Source organism: Jaculus jaculus, chromosome 9 (assembly GCF_020740685.1).
Source record: "Jaculus jaculus isolate mJacJac1 chromosome 9, mJacJac1.mat.Y.cur, whole genome shotgun sequence".
In the NCBI taxonomy this organism is placed as follows: Eukaryota; Metazoa; Chordata; class Mammalia; order Rodentia; family Dipodidae; genus Jaculus; species Jaculus jaculus.
In genome coordinates this window covers 111,075,041-111,096,604 of record NC_059110.1, presented here as the reverse complement: position 1 = coordinate 111,096,604, position 21,564 = coordinate 111,075,041, and the positions used below count along the sequence as shown (strand labels likewise).

The 21,564-nt window shown below is 52.7% G+C and overlaps 1 protein-coding gene across 2 annotated transcripts; it reads left to right on the top strand.

The window, feature by feature from the left end:
* Positions 1 to 1,498: 1,498 nt before the first annotated feature.
* Positions 1,499 to 21,464, top strand: Stac2 (SH3 and cysteine rich domain 2). 2 transcript variants are annotated; one of them, XM_045159848.1, is made up of 11 exons: positions 1,499 to 1,969; positions 12,619 to 12,925; positions 14,245 to 14,342; positions 14,490 to 14,580; positions 16,533 to 16,648; positions 16,741 to 16,804; positions 16,884 to 16,945; positions 18,024 to 18,121; positions 18,425 to 18,476; positions 18,797 to 18,934; positions 20,004 to 21,464. In XM_045159848.1, the coding sequence occupies exons 1-11, from the start codon at positions 1,880 to 1,882 to the stop codon at positions 20,106 to 20,108; spliced, it is 1,221 nt and encodes a 406-aa protein (XP_045015783.1). In that variant the 5' UTR covers positions 1,499 to 1,879; the 3' UTR covers positions 20,109 to 21,464. The 2 variants fall into 2 exon arrangements, with proteins under 2 accessions (XP_045015783.1, XP_045015784.1); XM_045159849.1 differs by having other exon boundaries at positions 1,500 to 1,969; positions 16,536 to 16,648.
* The last annotated feature ends 100 nt before the right edge of the window (positions 21,465 to 21,564 follow it).

The window sequence follows — 21,564 nt, the reverse complement described above, 5'->3', positions numbered from 1 at the left end:
GAGACTACATCGTGAATTCCAGGTCATCCTAGTCTAGAGCGAGACCCTACCTTGGAAAAAAAAAGTGGGGGGAGGCTAGTGAGATGGCTTAGTGGTTAAGGCACTTTCCTGTGAAGCGTAAGGACCCAGGTTTGATTCCCCAGAACCTATAAGCCAGATGTACTTGGTGGTGTGGAGTTTGTAGTGGCTGGAGGCCCTGGCACACCCATTCTCTGTCTTTCTTTCTCTCTCAAATAAGTCAATAAATAAAATGTTTAAAAAAGGTGTGTGGGGGGGACTGGAGAGATGGCTTAGTGGCTAAAGTATTTGCCTGCAAAGCCAAAGGATCCTGATTCAATTCTCCAGGACCCAAGTAAGCCAGATGCACAAGGAGGCGCATGCCCTGGAGTTTGCAGTGGCTGGAGGCACTGGCGCACCCATTCTCCCCCCCCCCCATTCTCTATCTGCCTCCTCTCAAATAAATAAATAAAAATATTTTTAAAAGCAGAGCATGGTGGTGCATGCCTTTAATCCCAACACTCAGGAAGCAGAGGTAGGAGGACCTGCCATGAATTAGAGGCCACTCTGAGACTACATAGTGATTTTCCAGGTCAGCCTTAGCTAGAGTGAGACCCTATCTCAAAAAAAAAAAAAAAAAAAAAAAAAAAAGATAGAGGGATGGCTTAACAGTTAAGACGCTTGCCTACAAAGCCACAGGATTCAGGTTCGATTCCCCAGGACCCACGTTACCCAGTTACACAAGGGGGAGCATGCATCTGGAGTTCGTTTGCAGTGGCTGGAGGCCCTGGCGCGCCCATTCTCTTCCTCTTTCTCTCTCTCAAATAAATAAACAAAATACAAAAACATAAACAAACAAATAATTTAAAAACAAAATAAACAGCACCAACAGTCTATGGTCCGCTTCAGGAAGCTCCTACTCTATAGTCCAGTGGTGTGTGTGTACTTGGCAAGAAGCATCAAGTTAACCGGATGCACCAGACCTCCCCCCAGCCCTTCTTCACAAAGGTGCAGCCTCTTCCAGCCTGCACTGTCAGGAAGTTTCAACACCCAGCTCCCTTTCAGGTGTTCTGCCGCAGCAGCGACTTACTCGTGTCTCCTGCCATCCCACCGTCCCAGACTTTCTCCAATATTGTCATGTTATCCCTGCCACCACCGCGGCTCCCACCCCCCCCCCCCCCCCCCGCCGCCTCCACCCGCACCATCTTGTGGTTTTTCCGTGTACAACTACCCGGGTACTCCTTTACCCTCCAAGCCCCTCCCCATCTTGTCGAGCCCCCCAAGGCTCCGCCCAGCCGCCCCTCGTAGACACCCCACCAGCCAATAGGCGGCAGCCTCGATTTGCATCGCGGCGCGGGGGCGCGGCGGAGGGAAGGGGGAGGGACCAGGCGACCTCCTAAATCAAAGTTGGGAGGCGAGGACTGGGCGGAGGGGCCGTCGGCTGCCGGGTTGGGGCCGGCGAGGGGAGGGGGGAGATGGGGGGCGGGCGCAGAGGACGGCGGAGCCGGCCGGACACGGACCGCTCGGTCGCTGCCTCCCTCGGCGCATCCCCGCATCCCCACTGCCCTCCTCCCCTCGTCCTCTGCGGACCCTCGGTCCTCGCGCCCGGGGTCGTCCCGCTTGCTTGGCTCCGGCTCCTCGTCTCTTCCCTCCCCGGTCAACCCCGGGCAACTTTCTCCGCCGGAGCCCGGGGGTGAGGGGGACTCGCTTTACCCGGGAGGAGGGCTTCTCCTGGGCTTCGCTGGGGAGGGGAGGTAGCGTGTGGAGAAGGGCTTGGGAGTACCAAAGAGACGCCCGTCCCCCGCACCTTGCCCACGGCAGGCCAGCCGTCGGGTCTCCGCACCCTCCGCGCCCCCCACCCACCCATGCACACACCCAAACCATGACCGAGATGAGCGAGAAGGAGAACGAGCCGGATGACGCGGCCACTCACACTCCCCCAGGGACCGTCTCCGCCCTCCAGGAAACCAAGGTAAGTCGGGGTTGGGGTTGGGGGACACCCGTGCTCCGGGGCGCTCGGGGACACCGGGAGGCTCTGCCCGCCTTCGGGTCACGCTGGCCCCGCTTGATGCCCAAGGCTACGCTCCGCGCCACCCCCGGCAGGAGAGGAGGGTTCGAGACCCGAGCGCTCGTGGAGCAGGAGCCGGGCGTGCCGGTGCCTCGCGTGCCCGGAGCCGGCTCCCCTCCCGCCTCCCTGCGCCCCGGGGCGCTTTGCAACTCGGCTTTGTTGGAGGGAATCGGCGCGGCGGAGGCCGGCGCAGAGCGCGTGTGTGGCGGGTGTGTGCTGGTGTACACGCGCGTCTGTGTATGCGCGTGTGTGTGTGCGCGCGTGCGTGTGCGCGCGTGTGTGTGTGTGTGCGTGCGTGCGTGCGAGGCGCACCCCTCCCGGAGTCGCGGGGTCTGTCTGTGTCTGCGGACGGTCCGCCCCTCCGCTTCCACTGTCCGAATGCATCTCCGCAACCGGGGCTCGCTCTCGGGGGACGTCCTCTGGGTGTGTGTGCGTGCCTCTCTCCGGTTCTCTCGGTTGTCCCTACGTGCTCGTCTGGGACCCACAACAGCCTGGCATAACCACCCCCCCATTCCCGCCGCCCCCCCGCCCCCGTTCCCAGCCGGGTTTGGCCCGGGGACAAGAGGCCGCGGCTCCGCCGGTCGACGCTGGGGGCTGCGGCAGAGCGAGCCGTCGGTCTCGGGCGGGGGACCCGGAGTGTGGCAAGTCAACGTCCCCCCACCTTCCCCAACACACACACACACACACACACACACCGGGAGCAGGACGAGGGGAGGGGAGCGGGCAGAAGCAAAAAGGAAAAGTCATCGTAATTAATGAATGTCATAATTAACCCTAATTATGTATGATTGTTACTCCTGCGGGAGTCACAATGAATAAATTATTCCCCCATGAAGACAGGCGGAGCCCAGACTCCAGGCACTGGAAGGGTGGGGGGGGGGCGGGGAGGGAGGCCGCCACTCACATTCAACCCTTCCAAACCTCAGATCTGTCTGTCTGCTCCCTCTCCGAGTCCTAGGTGCTCTAGAAGTCCTGTGGGAAGCCTGGACGGGCCTTGGAATGGGTCAAGAAGGGTCTGTGTCCAAGGAGGCCTTACCCTTCCACACACTTCAGGCCAAGACTTCCTCCCCTCTCCCTCCACCCTGGGGCTTTGTTCCCATCTTGGTCTACCACCCAGCCCAGAGGTGCGCTGAGCACCAGAATGGTGATGTCTTGAGTTTCCTGGTATCACCAGCTCATCCCTAGCTTTTCCCATCATCCCTCTTCCTCATACCCTCTTGAGGACCCCTCAGAACATGAGGATAACTCAAGGTCAACTCCAGGAGTGGAAAATGAATAGGGCTAGGGTAGCTTTTGAGGCGACCCCGATAGCTCCCCTTCAGTGCACCAAGGGACCCTGCTGGTCTTCATGTCCACGTTTTCTTCCTTCCATCCTTCCCTTCTTTTTCTTTTCTTTTCTTTTTTTCAAGCTAGGGTCTCTCTGTAGCCCAGGCTGACCTGGAATTCACTATATGGTCTCAGGGTGGCCTTGAACTCAAGGCGATCCTCCTTACCTCTGTCTGACTCCCAAATGCTAGGATTAAAGGTGTGCACCACCATGCCCGGCCTGCTTTTTTTTTTTTTTTTTTTGGTTTTCCGAGGTAGGTTCTCCCTCTAGCTCAGGCTGACCTGGAATTCACTATGTAGTCTCAGGCTGGCCTTGAACTCACAACAATCCTCCTACCTCTGCTTCCCGAGTGCTGGGATTAAAGGCATGCACCACCATGCCCAGGCTGCTTTTGTTTTTTGAGACTGGGTTTCATTCATAGTTCAGGTTGGTCTCCAGTTTATAATGATCCTCCTGCTTCTGCCTCTTGAGTGCTGAGATTACAGGCAGGAGGCACCACCCCATGCCCCAGCCCCATGTCAAAGGCCTCAGCGTACACTTGACCTCTGCTTTTTTTTTCTGAAAGTGAGCCTCTGACCGCCCAATCCACAGTTTAAGTCCCCTTAGAGAGCTAAGTCTCTCTGGGAAAAGGATGAAATGGGGGCCAGGCGTGGTGGCACATGCCCTTTAATGCCGGCACTCAGGAGGCAGAGGCAGGAGGATCGTTGTGAGTTCAAAGGCAGCCTGAGACTACAGAGTGAATTCCAGGTCAGCCTTGACTGGAGCAAGACACTACCTCAAAAGAAAAAATGACCGAATTGGGAAGACATTACTTGGCATAAATGACAGCTTCTCTGAGGCTATATCCCAGGAACTGAGCCCCACCCTGGGTTCCAGCGCCCTGACCTCCTCAGCTAACCTGTTGTCACCCTATGTAAAAATACAGCCCCCTACTTGCTGCGGGGGGGGGGCATGGGAGGAGGGAGTGGCTCCCAGTGCTTTCCGCAGCACCCCACCGACAGGCAGGCACGTCTGCTCAGCCCCTCCTCAGGAGCTGCCTCGAGCCTGGGGCAGTGCTGCCTCAGCGTTCCCGCAGGCTGGCAGGCTGCAAGCTCAGCTGTGTGGGGAGGGGGGTCAGGGCCCGGCAGAGCCGTCTTCCCTCCTGCAGCCCAAGGACCCTCCAATGTCATCTGCTTGGAGTCTGAGCCATGGAAGCCTGACAGAGGAGAGGGGTTACACACCTGATCCCCCCTCTGTGCCAGGCCAGTTGGAGCCCCTGTACTTTGTCCACTTCACCCACATGAAGGACTCGGAAATCACTGTACAGGCTAGGGTAGGGAGAGTCAGGGCTACTCAGCAGGGTAGGAATAGGGACACAAAGAACCCAGGGTCCTTTTTTTTTTTTTTTTTTTTTTTTTTGGTTTTTCGAGGTAGGGTCTCACTGTAGCCCAGACTGACCTGGAATTCACTATGGAGTCTCAGGGTGGTCTCGAACTCGCCGTGATCCTCCTACCTCTGCCTCCCGAGTGAGTGCTGGGATTAAAGGCGGGCGCCACCATGCCCAGCTTTCAGGGTCCTTTTCAGCCTCCTTCTAGCACCCCTCTCCCCCACTTCAGCTTGGACCAAAGCAGCAAGCATGTGTCACCAGATTGAGAGATGAGTGAGAAGGGAGCTGGGTGCTGGCCATCCTGCTCTATGGGAGGCAGGTACAACAAAGGGCCTGGTGCCCAGGAGACAGAGACGCCAACGTTTCAGGCGCAGTCATCAGTTTGGTACCCTCCTCTCACCTCCGCCCCCGCCCCATATTTCTTGCCAGCCCGAGCCCAGCTTCCTGCTTATCCTCAGTTCTGCCCCAACCTATCAGCCATCTTTCTGGCGAGTCTCCCCTCCTCTTTGGGACCCTATCCTATCCTCTTGGTGCCATCCTAGAGGACCCCGCCATGCCAGCTCCACCGTCTGAGTCAGCTTGCACCACATCGGGCACCGCTCACTGCCAGCTGCCTGGTGCCCTTTCAGGAGATGCTGTGGGAAAATGAGAAGAAAGCTCCAGGGAGGAAGGTCCGGAAGACTGGCAGGCCAGGCCTTATCGCTGAAAACGAGTTCAGGACAGACCTGGCGGCCCAGGCCCCAGGCAAGCGAGGGTTTAGGTGCGCTGGGACACAGCAGGACCTAAAAGGCCAGCTCGCCAGAATGTCTTCCAGGAATGGGTGGTAGGCAATGCAGGAAGCAACAAAATAGCTGGTTGGGGAGGTGGGGAAAGATGAGCTGTAAGGATTAGGGACCAGGAATTCAAGTAACAGACTACCTACCTGGGCCTGGCAGAGTCACTAAACTGACTCTGTTTTACTTATTTTTAGATTTTTTTGGTGGGGGGTAGGATAGCGTTCTACTCCCTAGTCTCAGGCTGGCCTCAAACTCACAGCAATCCTCTTACCTTTGCCTCCCCAGTGCTGGGATTAAAGGCATGTACCACTACACCCAGCAAACTGACTGAAATAGGCAGATATCAAACCATTTGGCAGAGGTGCCCCATTTTATCCTATGGTCATGGTCTTTGACATCTGCCAGTCACCCCAGATGGCATGTCATTCTTTCCCTCCTCTATGCTCCACGGGGATCTGAGGCCCACAGACAAGCCAGGGGAGTAGACAGAGTGGAGGTTGCCTTCATTCTGGGGAACATTTTGTTCCCGAGACCTCTGGTACCCCGCAGCGGTGGCTGTTTGGCACTGAGACCTAGGGAGGGGTGGGTATACCAGGAAAAAGCACAGGATTTTTTTTTTTTTTTTCGAGGTAGGGTCTCACTGTAGTTCAGGCTGACCTGGAATTTACTACGGAGTCTCGGGATGGCCTCGAACTCATGGCAATCCTCCTACCTCTGCCTCCCGAGTGCTGGGATTAAAGGCGTGCACCACCATGCCCGGCGAGAAAAAGCACATTTTGGAGAAGGGGAAAATTGAAGTCTCGTCCTACAAGGACTATGGAAAGTCATGGCCTTGGGAGGAGGGACATATCCCCTCTCAGTGTCTTCACGTGTGGGAGGGTCTGGTGTGACTAGGATGGAGTAACTAAAGCCAAGGAAGGAAGAGGGCAGATAGGCGACAGCCACAGGAAGACAGGTATCAACTCTACATAGGGAAGCACTTTCCAGCAATTGCAGCTGCCCAAAGATGGAATGACTGTCCCACGAGAGGGCGTGCTTCCCGTTGCAAGAGGTGGACAACAGCCTTTCAGAGGACACATGGCCGGGGCACCATTACAACATGGTGGGGCAGCCCAAGGTAGCCAGCCCTCCTGGTCCCTTTAACCCTAAATTCCTTGAAGAACCTAGTGGGTGAGTCCGTGACCCAGCGGAAGGAAGGGGTGAGGGTCAAGGCAGAGCCCAGAGCTCCTGGTCACTTGTGCTGAGCGGCCAGAGCCACTAGTTCAGGTCCTGACCCTGGTCCTCACCAGCTGAGCCCAGGGGAGGAAGTGTCTTAACTCCTTTAAGCCTCGGGTCCTCGTTTGAAACATGGGGTAGTTCTTGTTGCCAGGACAAAATATCCAACTAGAAGCAGCATATGGGAAGGAAGGGTTTATTTCAGCTTACAGTTTCAAGGAGAAGTGTTTTCATTGGCAGGAGAGGCAGGGCATGAGCAATACAACAGGGCATCACATCTTGTCACATCAGCTGGAAGGAAGTAGTCTATGTGCTGGGCTTGGAGCTGAGCTATATCACCCTGAAGGCTACCCTTCTAGCAAGGCTGCACCTCCCAAACTTTTCCCAAATTGCCACCAGCTGAGGGCCGAGAATTCAAAACACATGAGTCTATGGGGGGGGCCACATTTCATTCAAACCCACCACTGGCAGTGATGATCCCCCTCAGAGGGTAGCAGTGGTATTAGTGGGGTGCTGTCTAGCTCAATTCTGGTGCTCTGACGATGACAGCCTCTCATCAGTGTAAGTTTCCGATGGTTGGTCTATTTTGTTTGATCTAGAGCCTTGCATTGTCCAGGGAGTACCTGGTCTTGCCTCCTCCCTCTTGGATGAGGAGAAACTGAGGCCCAGAGAAAGGAACTAAAGTCCTCTTAGGCTCCAGCAGAGCCCCCCGCCCCCCAGCTCCATTTGACCCTGGATAGCCACTGCCTGACCTGGGCTGGTCTCTGTAGTCTAGTTCATTGTCTCTTTGGCTTTCTGTCTCTGCTCCAGCGTCAGGGCATCTGGGGCCCAGGGTCCTGCTTCCATAGATGCACAAAGAAGCCCACAGTGCTGTCCAGGAAGCTGTGTTTGGAAGGATCTGAGCAACGCAGTGTGCCAGATACCCTCAGGCTCTGGCCTCCCAGCTGGCACACCAGGGCTTGCCTTGTGCCCAAACATCCCCTCAGCTTCTCCCTCCATCTTGCTGCCTGCTGGCCTCTAGGAGGTTGGAGGGGCCACCACTTCCATCCCCTTGGCACAGGTACCAGGCAGACAGCCACAGTACACAGGCTGCCTGGCATGACAGCTGGGAACCCAGGCCAAGACTCCTTGTCTGGAGCTGGGCCTGGCCCCTCCCCCCTTTCTTACTGCTGGTGGAAAGGAGTGGGCAGGGGTGAGGCAGCTCTCCACAAGAGGGGAGGGGGCAAAGCTCTGTGCAGGGAGGTTTCCACGTCTTGATCATCAAGACTTGGTAAGGGCACGTTTGGATAAGCAGCAGGAAGAGATCCGGTCTTACTGCATAATTGGCCCTGAGCTCTAGAACGTGGGTTGCATGTACTCAGCGGGCGCAGTGATTGAGCACTTACTGTGGATTAAAGCCCTGTGGGGATTCGAGGTGACAGTGTCTGGTCTCAAGGTCCTCAGTCCAGGAGGAAGTGGGAAGTAGACCAGAGGAACCCATCTGGTTGCAGGTCGGTCCTTAAGGCGAGAGCCGCAGGTAAGAGAGGAGGAAGCGGTCCCACCTAAGGACTTCCTGCAGGAGAACTGGCTTCCCAGATTGGGGCGGGAGGATGGGAGAGTGTCTGGAAGATAGACAGAGACAGGCAGAGAGGAGGACAGGCATTCCAAGCTCCCGGGCATCAAAGCATGGGCGAGTTTGAGAATTTCTGGGCTGCAGGTGGAGAGCATGGGTAGGAGAGAGGAACAGCTTCGACCTGGTTGCAGGGAGTTTTGCGGCTGGGTCTAGGGTCTTAGACTGTGCCCTTAGGACACAGGGAAGGATAGGGCTGGACAGGGGGCTAACCCTGGACCAGACTGTGTGTATGGGGTCTGGACTAAGACAAGGCGGTGGCTATAAGGTGGCTGCAGGGGATGAGCTGGAGAGATGCTGTGTGGGTGGGGGCGGGGGAGAATGGGCTTTGAGGGGGCAGATGCAGGATGTCAGCTCCCCTCCCCCTCTTCCTGCTGGAGAACATGGGGGGGACTAAGGCCCCCAGAGATTTTTGTTGTTGCTGTTTTTATGTTTGTTTTTTCAAGGTAGGTTTTTACACTAGCCCAGGCTGACCTGGAACTCACTATGCAATCTCAGGATGGCCTGGAATGAACTCACAGCAATCCTCCTACCTCTGCCTCCAGAGTGCTGGATTAAAGGCATGCGCCACCACGCCCAGCCCCAAACGGTTTTAACATGGGTTCCTGGGATTGAACTCAGGTCCTCGTGTTTCTGAATCAACCCTTTATTGACCCCACTATCTCTCCAGCCCAATTTGAACTTTTTAAAAAATTTCTTTTTAGTGACAACATCCATAAATATAGACAATATGCCATGATCATAATCCCCCAGTTTGAATTTCTGATTCTTATGCCTCAACCTCCCGGTCACAAATACTGGGATTACAGACAAGTGCCACTATATCTAGTTTATAGATCTCAAGTTTATAGTCCTGGGATGGAATCCAGGACTTCATACTTGATAGGCAAGCACTCTACCAACTAGGCTACATCCCCAGAATCGTGACCCCCCTTGTTTCCAATTTTAGTCAGTGGCACACTTGTACAATGAAATGTGTGTATAGCCATAAAAAAGAGTGATGAAACTCGTGAATTTGTATAGGACAATTTTTGAGATTTACTGTTAAGTGGAAAAAAAAAGCAAGGTGCAGTAAAATAGTTTATAGTTTTTACAAAGGAAAAAAGGAAGCCAGATGTGGTGGTGCATGCCTTTAGTCCCAAAGGTAGGAGGATTTCCATGAGTTCAAGGCCCTCCTGGGACTACAGAGTGAGATCCAGGTCAGCCTGGGCTAGAACTAGCTCCCACCTCAAAAAACCAAAACAAACAAAACTAAAGAAAACCCTAGTTGAGTGCACACCTTTAATCCCAACATTTTGGAGGTAGAGGCAGGTTGCCATGACTGCAAGGCCACCCTAAGACTACATAGTGAATTCCAGGTCAGCCTGAGCTAAAGGGAGACTCTACCTTAAAAAAAAAAAAAAAAAAAAAAAGGAGGGGCTGGAGAAATGACTTAGCGGTTAAGGCACTTGCCTGCAAAGCTGAATAATCCAGGTTCAATTCCCCAGGAGGCAGGTAAAACAGATGCACAAAGTGGTACCTGCATCTGGAGTTTGTTTGCAGTAGCTGGAGGCCCTGGTACATCCATTCTCTCTCTTTCTCTTTCACTCATCTCTTCTCTCTTTCTCAAATAAATATTTTTTAAGTTCAATTTCCTTTTTTAAAAAATAAATTTTCATTTATTTAACATTTTCCATAATTATAAAATATATCCCATGGTAATTCCCTCAAATTTTCATTTATTTATTTGAGAGTAACAAATGGAAAGAGGCAGAGAGGGAGAGAATGGGTGCATCAGGGCTTCCAGTCACTGCAAAGGAACTCCAGATGAATGCGCCACCTTGTGCATCTGGCTTACATGGTTACTGGAGAATGGAACCTTGAACCGGGATCTTTAGATTTCACAGGCAAGTGCTTACCTGCTAAGCCATCTCTCCAGCCACTTTCTTTCTTTTTTTAAATTTTTTTTTTGTTGAGGTAGGGTCTCACTTTAGCTGAAGCTGACCTGGAACTCATTCTGTAGTCCCATATATGGTCATCCTCCTCCATCTCCCTTCAGAGGTTCAGGGCCTCTAGCTACTGCAAATGAACTCCAGATGCATGTGCTACTTTGTGCATGTAGCTTTACTTGGGTGCTGAGGAATCAAACATGGGTTGTTAGGCTTTGCAGGCAAGTGTCTTAACCACTGAGCAATCTCTCCACTCATTCTTTCTTGTGTGTGTGTGTGTGTGTGTGTGTAATGTTTTTTTAATTTATCAAAGTAGTGGCTTGCTCTAGTACAGGTTGACCTGGAATTTACTCTGTAGTCTCAAGGTGGCCTTGAACTCATGGCAGTCTTCCTACCTCTGCCTCCCAAGCACTGGGATAAAAGGCATGCACCACTATGCCCAGATATATATATGGATATATATGAAATTTATTTGTTTATTTGTGATAGAAGAGAGAGAGGGGCAGAGAGAGAGAGAATGTGCATGTCAGGGCCTCTATCCACTGCACCTTGTACATCTGGCATTTATGCAGGTACTGGGGAATCAGACCAGAGTCCTTAGGCTTTGCAGGCAAGCACCTTAACTGCTGAGCCATCTCTCCAGCCCCTCTTTCTTTCTCTCCCTTCCTTCCTTCCTTTCTTCTTTCTTCTTTTAATGTATTTTATTTATTTGAGAGAGAGAAAGAGGCTTGGAGGGAAGACAGAATGGGTGCACCAGGGCCTTCAACCACTGCAAAAGAACTCCAGACACATGAACCCCTTTGTGCATCTGGCTTACCTGGGTCTTGGGGAATTGAACCTGGGTCCTTTGGCTTTGCAGATAAACACCTTAATCACTAAGCCATCTCTGCAGTCCCTCTTTCTTTCTTTTTCTTTATTTTCTTTCTTTCTTTCTTTTTAAGGTAGGGTCTCACTGTAGCCCAAGCTGACTTGGAACTCACTCTGTAGTCCAATCTGGCCTTGAATTCATAATGATCCTCCTACCTCATCCTCTTGAGCCTGCTGAGATTAAAGGCGTGTGCCACCACCATACCTCGAATAGTTTTATTGTTTGTTGGCCTCAAACTCCTGATTCTCCTGTCACCATCTTCCGAGTGCTGGCATCACAGAAGAGAGGTACTGCAACTCAGTAAAAATGTAAAAGTTGGGCTGGATTGATGGCTTAGTGGTTCAGGCACTAGCCTGGGAAGCCAAAGGACCCAGGCTTGGTTCCCCAGTACCCACAGAAGCCAGCTATACAAGGTGGTGGCACATGTGTCTGGAGTTTGTTTGCAGTGGCTAGAGGCCCTGATGTGCCCATTCTCTATCTGCCTCTTTCTCTTTCTTTCAAATAAATAAATAAAATATATTTTTTTAAATAATAGTTGAGGGGTTGGGGAGATGGCTTAGTGGTTATGACATTTGCCTGCGATGCCCAAGGACCCAGGTTAGATTCCCCAGTACCTACATAAGCCAGGTATACAAGGGGCACATGCATCTGGAGTTCATTTGCAGTGGCTAGAGGCCTTGGCACACCCATTCTCTCTCTGTCTGTCTCCTCTCTCTTTCTGTCTCTCTGCTTGCAAATAAATAAAAATAAAAGCCAGATGTGATGGCTCACGTCTTTAATCCCAGCACTCGGGAGGGCAGAGGTAGGAGGATAACGGTGAGCTAGAGGCCACCCTGAGACTACATAGTGAATTCCAGGTCAGCCTGGGCTATAGTGAGACCCTACCTTAAAAAATATATTAATAATAAAATAAAATAAAAATAAAAGGCCAAGCATGATGACAAACGCCTTTAATCCCAGCATTCAGGAGGGCAGAGATAGGAGGATCGCCACGAGTTCAAGGCCACCCTGAGACTACAGAGTGAATTCCAGGTCATCCTGAGCTAGAGTGACACCTTACTTCAAAAAATAAATAAATAAATAAACGAATAAGTAAAATATAAAATAAAAGTTGAGCTACTTTAAGTGGGGAACCTGGCTATTCTGGGCTTCCCTTATGAGCAAGCTTTAACTTTAAGGGACCAGCAGCTATTCTCAGGCCATCTGGCTTGCTGCATTCCCCACCACTTCTAATCACGCACTGGCCTAGCCTGAACTCCCTTAAAGCTTCCCCGGGGCCCCATGCGGCCATGCTGGCTCCTGCGGATTCACCGGGCTGGACCACAGGAGCAGGCTCATCCCATAGCACTTCCTTTTGCCTCAGGCCTGTGGTCCCAACACTCCCGCCGTGGGGGACACACTAAAGGGGAACCCTCCTTGTCGCAGCCCTTCCAGCCTCCCGCTCACGACCCCCTCTTCTCTCAGCTCCAGAGGCTCAAGCGCTCGCTCTCCCTCAAGACCATCCTCCGAAGTAAGAGTGTGGAGAACTTCTTCCTCCGCTCAGGCTCTGAGCTCAAGTGCCCCACTGAGGTGCTGCTGACGCCCCCAACCCCGCTGCCTCCTCCTTCCCCACCACCTGCATCTACAGACAAAGGTCTGCCCACCCCGGCACCCTCTCCATGCCCAGTCCCACGCCCCCTGGCACCACTCAAACCGGTGAGGCTACACAGCTTCCAGGAGCATGTCTTCAAGCGGGCCAGCCCTTGTGAGTTGTGCCATCAGCTCATTGTAGGTAGGTACCCGGGCCCTGTGGTGGGCAAGGGGAAGGGCCAATGGGCACCAAAGAGTAGGCCATGGAACTGCTTGATATTGGGCTCTTTCTTCTGGCATTAAAAAAAAATCTTACTTATTTATTTGCAAGCAGAGAGAGAGAGAAGAGAGACAGACAGAGAATGGGCATGTCACAGGGCCCCTAGCCACTGCAAATGAACTTCAGACACATGTGCCCCTTGTGCATCTAGTTTACTTGGGTCTTGAGGAATTGAACCGGGATCTTTTGGCTTTTTGCAGGCATCTCTCCAGCCGCCCCCCCCCCCCGTTGTTTATTTATGTATTTATTTATTTTGGTTTTTTAGTGTTTTTTTTTTTTAATTTTTGAGGTAGGGTCTCACTCTAGCCCAGGCTGATCTGGAACTCACACTGTAGTTCCAGGCTGGCCTCAAACTCACAGCGATCTTCCTACCTCTGCCTCCTGAGAGTGCTGAGATTAAAGGTGTGCACCACCATGCCTGGCTAAAATATTGGGCTCTTTTGATCCAAGGCCCTTTCTCCCTAGGCAGACGATTGAGTGTCATGGGGGCTGGAGTATAGCTCAGTGGCACAGCATTTGTCTAACGTGCTCATACATGTCCATCCCCAGAACTAAAAACAAAGAAAAGGCACAGCCAGGCATAGTGGTGCGCACCTTTAATCCCAGCCCTTGGGAGGCAGAGTTAGGAGGATCGCCATGAGTTCAAGGCCAGCCTGAGGCTACATAGGTGAATTCCAGGTCAGTCTGGGCCAGAGGGAGACCCTACCTCGAAAAGCCAAAATAAATAAATAAATAAGTGATGACAACAACACACACACACACACACACACACACACACACACACCACAATAGGTTCATGGAGGATGGCTGTATCTCTTGTCACTCCATAACCATTTGAACCTTGGCTTCAGTGCCACTTATGAGAAAGCGTCGTACCTTAATCACTAGACCACCAGGGAACATCAGTGGCAAAGGTGACAGGCCCTGAGGCTACCATGAGAATATCAAACTTCTGCTTTTTTTTTTAAATGAGGGGCGGGGAAGATAGAATAGGCTGTCAGGGACTCTAGCCCTGCAAAGGAGCTCCAGACGCATATGCCACCTTGTGCATCTGGTGTATATGGGTCCTTGGGAATCGAACCTGGGTCCTTTGGCTTTGTCGGCCAAAGTCTACTGCTGAGCCATCTCTCCAGCTCCAACTGCTTCTTCCTCGCATCCTCTTGCTGGCCTTTTTTTGCTCCTTGTCCAGGGGGATGTCCTGTCTTGACTCTCCCCTCTTGACGAACCCAAATCCTTCTTAGGAAACTCCAAGCAGGGCTTGCGATGTAAGACATGCAAAGTCAGTGTCCACCTGTGGTGCTCCGAAGAGATCTCCCACCAGCAATGCCCGGGCAAGACGGTGAGTGAAGGGCTGCCGCACGAGGGCAAGGAGGCAATGAACCCTTCCCCGCTGGCTCCTCTTAGAGGGTCGCTCTTGGCCTTGGGCAGGGCCAAGCTCTTCATGAGCCATTGCCTACCCTTGTCCTCCTGTCTCCTCTTGCCACAGTCCACCTCTTTCCGCCGCAACTTCAGCTCCCCGCTCCTGGTGCATGAGCCGCCACCAGCCTGTGCCATGAGCAGAGAGTCCCCACCGACTGGTGAGTGCCCCGGCCGGCATGGACCCTGATCCCAGTGGCGGTCTAAGGAATTCACACATTCCTCAGATGGGTGCCCGAGTCACAATGGCATTTCCACTTCCTGACACTCCTACTCGTTCCCTTCCCTTGATGCCCTCGTCAGAGTAGGTTCCATTCTTTCATCCTTCAAACTAGCACTTTTTTGAGAAACTGCTGTGCCAGACTCTGGGACACAACACTAAAGAAGGTGTCATTCTATAGAGGCCAAAATAGTTCAGTTGGGAGAGTGTTAGACTGAAAAAGTTGTCACTGAGCCAGCTGTAGTGGCCCATGCCTACATCTCAACAACTTGGGAGGTTGGAGAAGGCTTAGAAGTTAAGTCATCCTCAGCAAGTAAAAGGCTAGCCTACACTAGGCGAGACCCCATCTCAGAAATAAGTAGAGCCAAGCATGGTGGCTCACTAATCCCAGCATTCAGGAGGCAGAGAGAGGTAGGATCGCCATGAGTTCGAGGCTGCCCTGAGACTACAAAGTGAATTCCAGGTTAGCCTGAGCTAGGGTGAGACCCTATGGTGGAAAAACCTAAATAAATAGACAGCCAGCATGGTGGTGCATACCTTTAATCCCAAGATAACTGTGAGTTTGAGGTCAGCCTGGCACTAAGAGAGAATTTCAGGACAGCCTAGGCTGGAGTGAGACCCTACATTGAAAAAAAAAAAAAAAGTTTTAAAAAAATAGGTGAAGTGGCACATGCTTTTATTTATTTTTTATTTGAGGTAGGGTCTTGCTCTAGCCCAGGCTGACCTGGAATTCACTATGTAGTCTCAGGGTGGCCTCAGACTCATGGTGATTGTCTCCTACCTCTGCTTCCCAAGTGCTGGGGCCACATGCTTTTAATTCTTGCACCGGGAATGCTGAATTAGGAGGATCACAGTGAGTTCAAGGACAGCCTGGGCTATAGTAGTCTCCAGGTCACTTGGGCTAAAGTGAGACCCTGCCATAAGTAAATAAACAAAATAAATAAATAAATAAAATGTGGGGCTTATGGTCTAATAATGGAGAGAGACATGAAGTGACTAATCCCATCAATTATCAATCAATTGCCATTTGAATGTCAAATGAGGAGGATGGGGAATAAAGACTATAGATGGTGCTGGGCCTGGTGGCACACGCCTTTAATCCCAGTGCTTGGAGGCAGAGGTAAGAGGATTGCTGTAAATTTGAGACCACCTGAGACTACATAGTGAATTCAGATCAGCCTTGGCTAGTTTAAGACCCTACCTCCAAAAAAATAACAAGTAAAACACAGAATGGCTGGGGTTGAGGAAGCAGGAGCAGAGGTGTGAGGAGAACCTGTGTGCCCAGTCACAGAGTTCATTTATTTTATTTATTTCAGAAACAGAGAGATAATGAGTACACAAGGCCTCTAGCCACTGCAAATGAACTCCAGACACATGCACCACCCTGTGCATTTGGCTTACGTGGGTCCTAGGGAACCAAACCTGGGTCCTTTGGATTTGAAGGCAAACACCTTAACTACTAAGCCATCTCTTCAGCCCTACATCTAGTGTTTTGATGAGATCTTTCTAGCTACAGTAGATTGGAGGGGCTGAAATGGCGGCAGGAAGCCTGGCTGGGAGGCTGCAACAATTGTCAAGAGATTTTGGTAGCTTGATCAGGCTGGGGGGGGGCGGGGGCAGTAGAGCTGGAGAGACGTGGGTAGGTTCTGGGATGCTAGCTAGCAGCTGGAGTGGTTGTGGGTATAGAAGACAACTGAGTCGAAGAGGTTTTAGTTTCCTGCATAGGTACCATGGGATGAGGGGCTGGGAGGGCTTCTTGAAGGGGAGGTGGGGCCTGAGCTTGCAGCACCCTGAGCTAGAGGATTCGGCCAAGCAGCTCTGGCTGGGGATGCAGAGCTCCAGGGTGAAGCCAGACTGGCAGCTGGGTGCCAGCCCTTGAGGGTGGATGCTCAGCAGGGACCAGCGGGAAGGTAGACCCGGTCTACGAGACCCTGCGCTACGGCACCTCCCTGGCACTGATGAACCGCTCCAGCTTCAGCAGCACTTCTGAGTCCCCCACCCGGAGCCTGGTACGCTGGGTACAGGAGGGGATGCCTAAGGGAGGGGTGTCTGAGCATGACGGTGGCCCCAGGTGCTGAGCCCTCTCCCCCTCTGTCCCCAGAGTGAGCTCACCGAGGATGGAGAAGGCAGCATTCGCAGCTCGGAGGAGGGACCTGGTGACAATGGTGAGCAGGTGTTGAGGATCCAGTGGCATGGAGGGGAGGGCATTTGTTCCTGGTGGCCTCACATCCTTGGCATCTCTAGTATTCACAGCCCCAGCCGAGAGCGAAGGGTCAGGAGCTGAGGAGAAGAGCCCTGGACAACAGGTAAGCCTGGGTTGCTCTGGAGCCCATAGGCCAGGATGGGGTGCGGCCAAAGGGTGGTGCACACAACTCACTGGTCCCTGTCCTATCCTCAGTCCCCAGGGACAGGCCATGAGAGGTGGAGGAGTCCCCACGGCCTGTGCTCCACCCCTGCTCCCTGCACCCCTCAGGATAGTCAGTTCCAAGGTGCAGTGAGAAGAAGGGGGTCTCCCTTCTCCAAACCATGCCCAGCTCCCCATCTTAACAGGAAATATCCATGGTTATTTTTTTTTAATTTTGTTTATTTTTATTGATTTATTTGAGAGCGACAGACACAGAAAGAGACAGATAGATAGAGAATGGGCGCGCCAGGGCCTCCAGCCACTGCAAATGAACTCCAGACACATGCACCCCCTTGTGCATCTGGCTTACATGGGACCTGGGGAATCGAGCCTCGTGGTTTTTTTTTAATGTTATATTTTATTATTATTGTTATTTTGGTTTTTCAAGGTAGGGTCTCACTCTATCCCAGGCTGACCTGGAATTCACTATGGAGTCTCAGGGTGCCCTCGAACTGACGGTGATCCTCCTACCTCTGCCTCCCGAGTGCTGGGATTAAAGGCGTGTGCCACCATGCCCGGCTGTTTATTTTTAATATTAATTTCTTACTTATTTTGTTTATTTTTGTTTTTCCCCCTCTTTTTGTTTTTTTTTAACTTTTGATTTTATTTAAAATTTTAAAATATTTCATTTATTTATTTGCAAGCACAGAGTGAGACGAGAACCAGAGAGAATAGGCATGTCAGGGCCTCCAGCCACTGCAAACAAATTCCAGGTGCATGCGCCTCTTTGTGGCTTTATGTAGGTACTGGGGAATTGAACCCAGGTCTTCAGGCTTTGCAGGCAAGCGCCTTAACCGCTAAGCCATTTCTTTAGCCCCATCAGGTGGTTTTAACTTCTCCCTATAGCCGACCTGAGACCTACTGTGTTCCACCTCATAGTCCCGACCCCAGGGCAAGCACACTTGGAACAAGTAGACAACATGACAATATGAGAAGCAGGACAGTGCCCTGCCATCTCTGACGCAGAACTCTCCCCACAGCCTCCCAAGCTGGCCCTGCGGAAGGACGTGGGACCCATGTATTCCTATGTTGCACTCTACAAGTTTCTGCCCCAAGAGAACAACGACCTGGCTCTGCAGTGAGTCCCCTCTGGTCAGGCCCCGCTGGGCAGTTGTGGGACTCCAGTCTCAGGGTTCTGTCCACCCTCAGCCTCGGAACACAGGGGTGAGGGGGACGTGTAGGAACCTGTTTGCATGCGGAAGCTGCTGAGCCCACGTGGCCTGGAGCTGCCAAGGTCCAGAGTGCTTGGTACAGTGTTTTGCCCTCTGCTTCATTTCTATGGTCACAGTAGTCTCCAAGGGAACAGAGAGCCCTAACCAGCTGAGAGGGGCATACTGGGAATCCAGGTGCCCACATGCTACCCCAGCTCTCTCCTCCTCAGGCCTGGAGACCGGATTATGCTGGTGGACGACTCTAATGAAGACTGGTGGAAGGTGACAGGGCAGGGTGGGGCCTGAAAGGACTCTTGAGAAGCCACATCCCACCTTCTCTCCAGACCCCAAAGACCTCCCCTTCCTCTAGTGGCCTGTCTGGGCCAAGCCATGACCTTGCTGTCTGTTTCATCCTGCCTGCCTCAGTTTTGTCCCTCCGACCACCTCATGGTCTTCCCAGCCCAGAAGCCACTAGCTGGAGTCTGGAATCATGGGAGCCCCGAGCCAAAGGATGGTGGCATTGGCTCTGGAGTGGGAACTGAGTCTAGGGAAAGCAGTGAGGTGGGGCTGGTGTTCGGGCTCACTGCCAACCTCATCCCCAGGGCAAGATCGGTGACCGGGTTGGCTTCTTCCCAGCCAATTTTGTGCAGCGGGTGAGACCAGGCGAGAATGTTTGGCGCTGCTGCCAGCCCTTCTCCGGGAGCAAGGAACAGGGTTACATGAGCCTCAAGGAGAACCAGGTGGGTGCCTGGGCTCTGCTCCGTGTGTGAGCACAAGGTAGGGGGGTAGAGCAAGTGCCCTAGAGGAGGAAATACACACTAAGGAGGCTGAGGCAGGAGGATGGTAAACTCAAGGCCTGACTGAACTACAGAATGATTTTGAGCCTGGCATGGTGGTGCACGCCTTTAATCCCAGCACTCGGGAGGCAGAGATAAGAGGATCACTGTGAATTCAGGGCCACCCTGAGACTACATAGCGAATTCCAGGTCAGCCTGGACTAGAGTGAAACTCTACCTTAAAAAAAACAAACAAACAAACAACAAAAAAATAAACACAATGATTTTGAGGCCAGCCTAACCCATATATCAAGACCCTGTTCCAAAAATTGTGTTTATTTTTTTAATTTATTTTTAAAATTTATTATTTATTTATTTTGAGAAAGACAGACAGAGAAAGAGTTGCCAGGGCCTCTAGCCACTGCCGACAAACTCCAGACGCATGTGCCACCTTGTGCATCTGGCTTACGTGGGTCCTAAGATATTGAACCTGGGTTCTTAGGCTTCACAGGCAGTGCCTTAACCACTAAGTCATCTCTCCAGCCCTAATTTTTTCTTTTAAAAGTATTTTATTCAGCTGGTGTAGTGGTGCACACCTTTAATCCCAGCAGTGGGGAGGCAGAAGTAGGAGGATTACTGTGAGTTCAAGGCCACCCTGAGACTACATAGTGAATTCCAGGTCAGCTTGGGCTACAGCGAGATCCTACCTCGAAAAATCAAAAATAAATAAATAAAATTAACATTTTATTCATTTTACTTATTGAGGGCAAGTCCTGTTCTCTCTCCTGCCTCCTTGGTGAAATGGGGCTGAGGTGGAGTATTGGACCAGCAGATGACCAAAGTGGGTTCTGATGGCCTGCCTGGTATCTGCTGGGTGCTGGTCCTGCTGCTGAGCTGTCCTGGTAACTGGCTGCTAGTCCATAGAAGGGCTCTCTTCACACCAGATACAGGTCCCTCTCCCCCCTGTGGTGGGTCCCCTGGGGCCATCAGCTGAGGTCATACTGGGTCTCAGCTCTATGTGTCTTCTGATCAGATCTGTGTAGGTGTGGGCAGAAGCAAGGATGCTGACGGCTACATCCGCGTCACCAGCGGCAAGAAGCGGGGCTTGGTGCCAGCCGACGCCCTGACTGAGATCTGACAGAAGCCTAGAGAGCCCAGATGCTACCCTTGCCCGTGCCTGGCCCTTGCTTCTGGCCCGAAGGGGAGAAGGCATCCTGGCCACACCCTTTCCTTCCCCTGCCTCTCTAGGCACCACACACCCCAGCTTAGGAGCCTTCTGCATTAAGGAAGGTTTTATTTCTTGGGTGGAATTCCCTGAGTGGGTTGGTCTTCTGGGACTTGGGGAGGATGGAAGGAAGTAGGAAGGAATGAGGAAGCTGCAGGTAGGTCCACCCAGTGCCCAGGTAACCCGCAGTCCACTTGCCTCCCTAAGTCCATCCTGGGGAGTCCCCTGCTGAGTCTTCCAGATACCTCAGCTGCCCATACTGCCCTTGCATGCCTGACTCTCCTCTGCCCACAGCCCTTGCTTGGGTCTCTGTGCATCTGCCCCTTTGCAAGTGGGGCCGTGGGAGGGGGCCTTCCTGTGTCCCTCAGCCTTGTACCATAAGAGGGCCCTGAGTCCACCTCTGGTCTCAACACCTCTGTCTCTTCATCAATTCTCAGGAAAGTTCTGCAGGAATCTCTCTTCCCGTTACTTGAAACCTAGGCCAACAGAGCAGGGGAAGGACCGAGGTGTGTGTGTGGTGGGGGGGGGTCGTTGTGACAAATAGGAATGTTCCCTAAGGACAATCACCACAGGGTGACTGCCTAACCCTACCTTTGTATATTGGAAAATGGTGTCCAAGGGCAGCCTGAACAACGTTTCAGTTGAGAACAAGACACTGGCCCCTGCTTGGTCAAAATGACCCCCATTTCACTGTCAGGACTACAAAAGTCCCTCCTCCCCCCCAACACATACCAGGAGCAACCAGCTAGGGGAGTGTGTGATTGTCAGCCTCTGCCCCTCCAGAAGCCCTGCCCTCAGGGCTGACGTAATGACCCCTCCCACCAGGTTCCCTGGGGCTCAGCTCTGGGAGGACACCAGGTGGGAGGCAAGGAAGGCAGAATGTTGATTGGCTACTAGGCCTCCCTGGGGTGCAGTGGGCAAGACAAAGAGGACCTCTCCCTTGTAGACTGCTTCTGGTGCCAGCCCTCTCCCCTCAGCTCAGAGCTCCCTTTTGTGCCCTTGATCGTGCCAGCCAATGCCATCCCCAACCTGGGCACAGTCACGCCCTCCATACAGTGAGAGGGACAGATTCTCTTACCCAACAAACCCCACCCTACTTTTTCCCCCCAAGAGGGGGCTCAAGCCACACTGCCCTGTTTGCTGCCATGAGCCCCTCCCCAGCAAAACCCGGGGGGCGGGCCTGATGCCCACTGTACATGAGGCTGCATGATGGGTCTTCTGGGGGCGTTGCTGAGTCCCTAGACCCCTAATTAAATGTTTCTTGTCCCAGCCTGTCTGCTCCGTGTATCTGCTTGGGTTAGAGAAAGAGGGCAGTGAGCTGGGGTGCGGGGGGGGGGGGGGGGTGAGCGTGGAAGAGGTCCCAGACCTC

What these genes read in the sequence shown, in the direction of transcription:
- Stac2 (XM_045159848.1), top strand. Translation starts at nt 1,880, where the DNA reads ATGACCGAGATGAGCGAGAAGGAGAACGAGCCGGATGACGCGGCCACT. An exon ending in CCGCCCTCCAGGAAACCAAG is followed by an intron (nt 1,970 to 12,618) that starts GTAAGTCGGGGT and finishes CTCTTCTCTCAG; the next exon opens with CTCCAGAGGCTCAAGCGCTC. An exon ending in AGTCCCCCACCCGGAGCCTG is followed by an intron (nt 16,649 to 16,740) that starts GTACGCTGGGTA and finishes CTCTGTCCCCAG; the next exon opens with AGTGAGCTCACCGAGGATGG.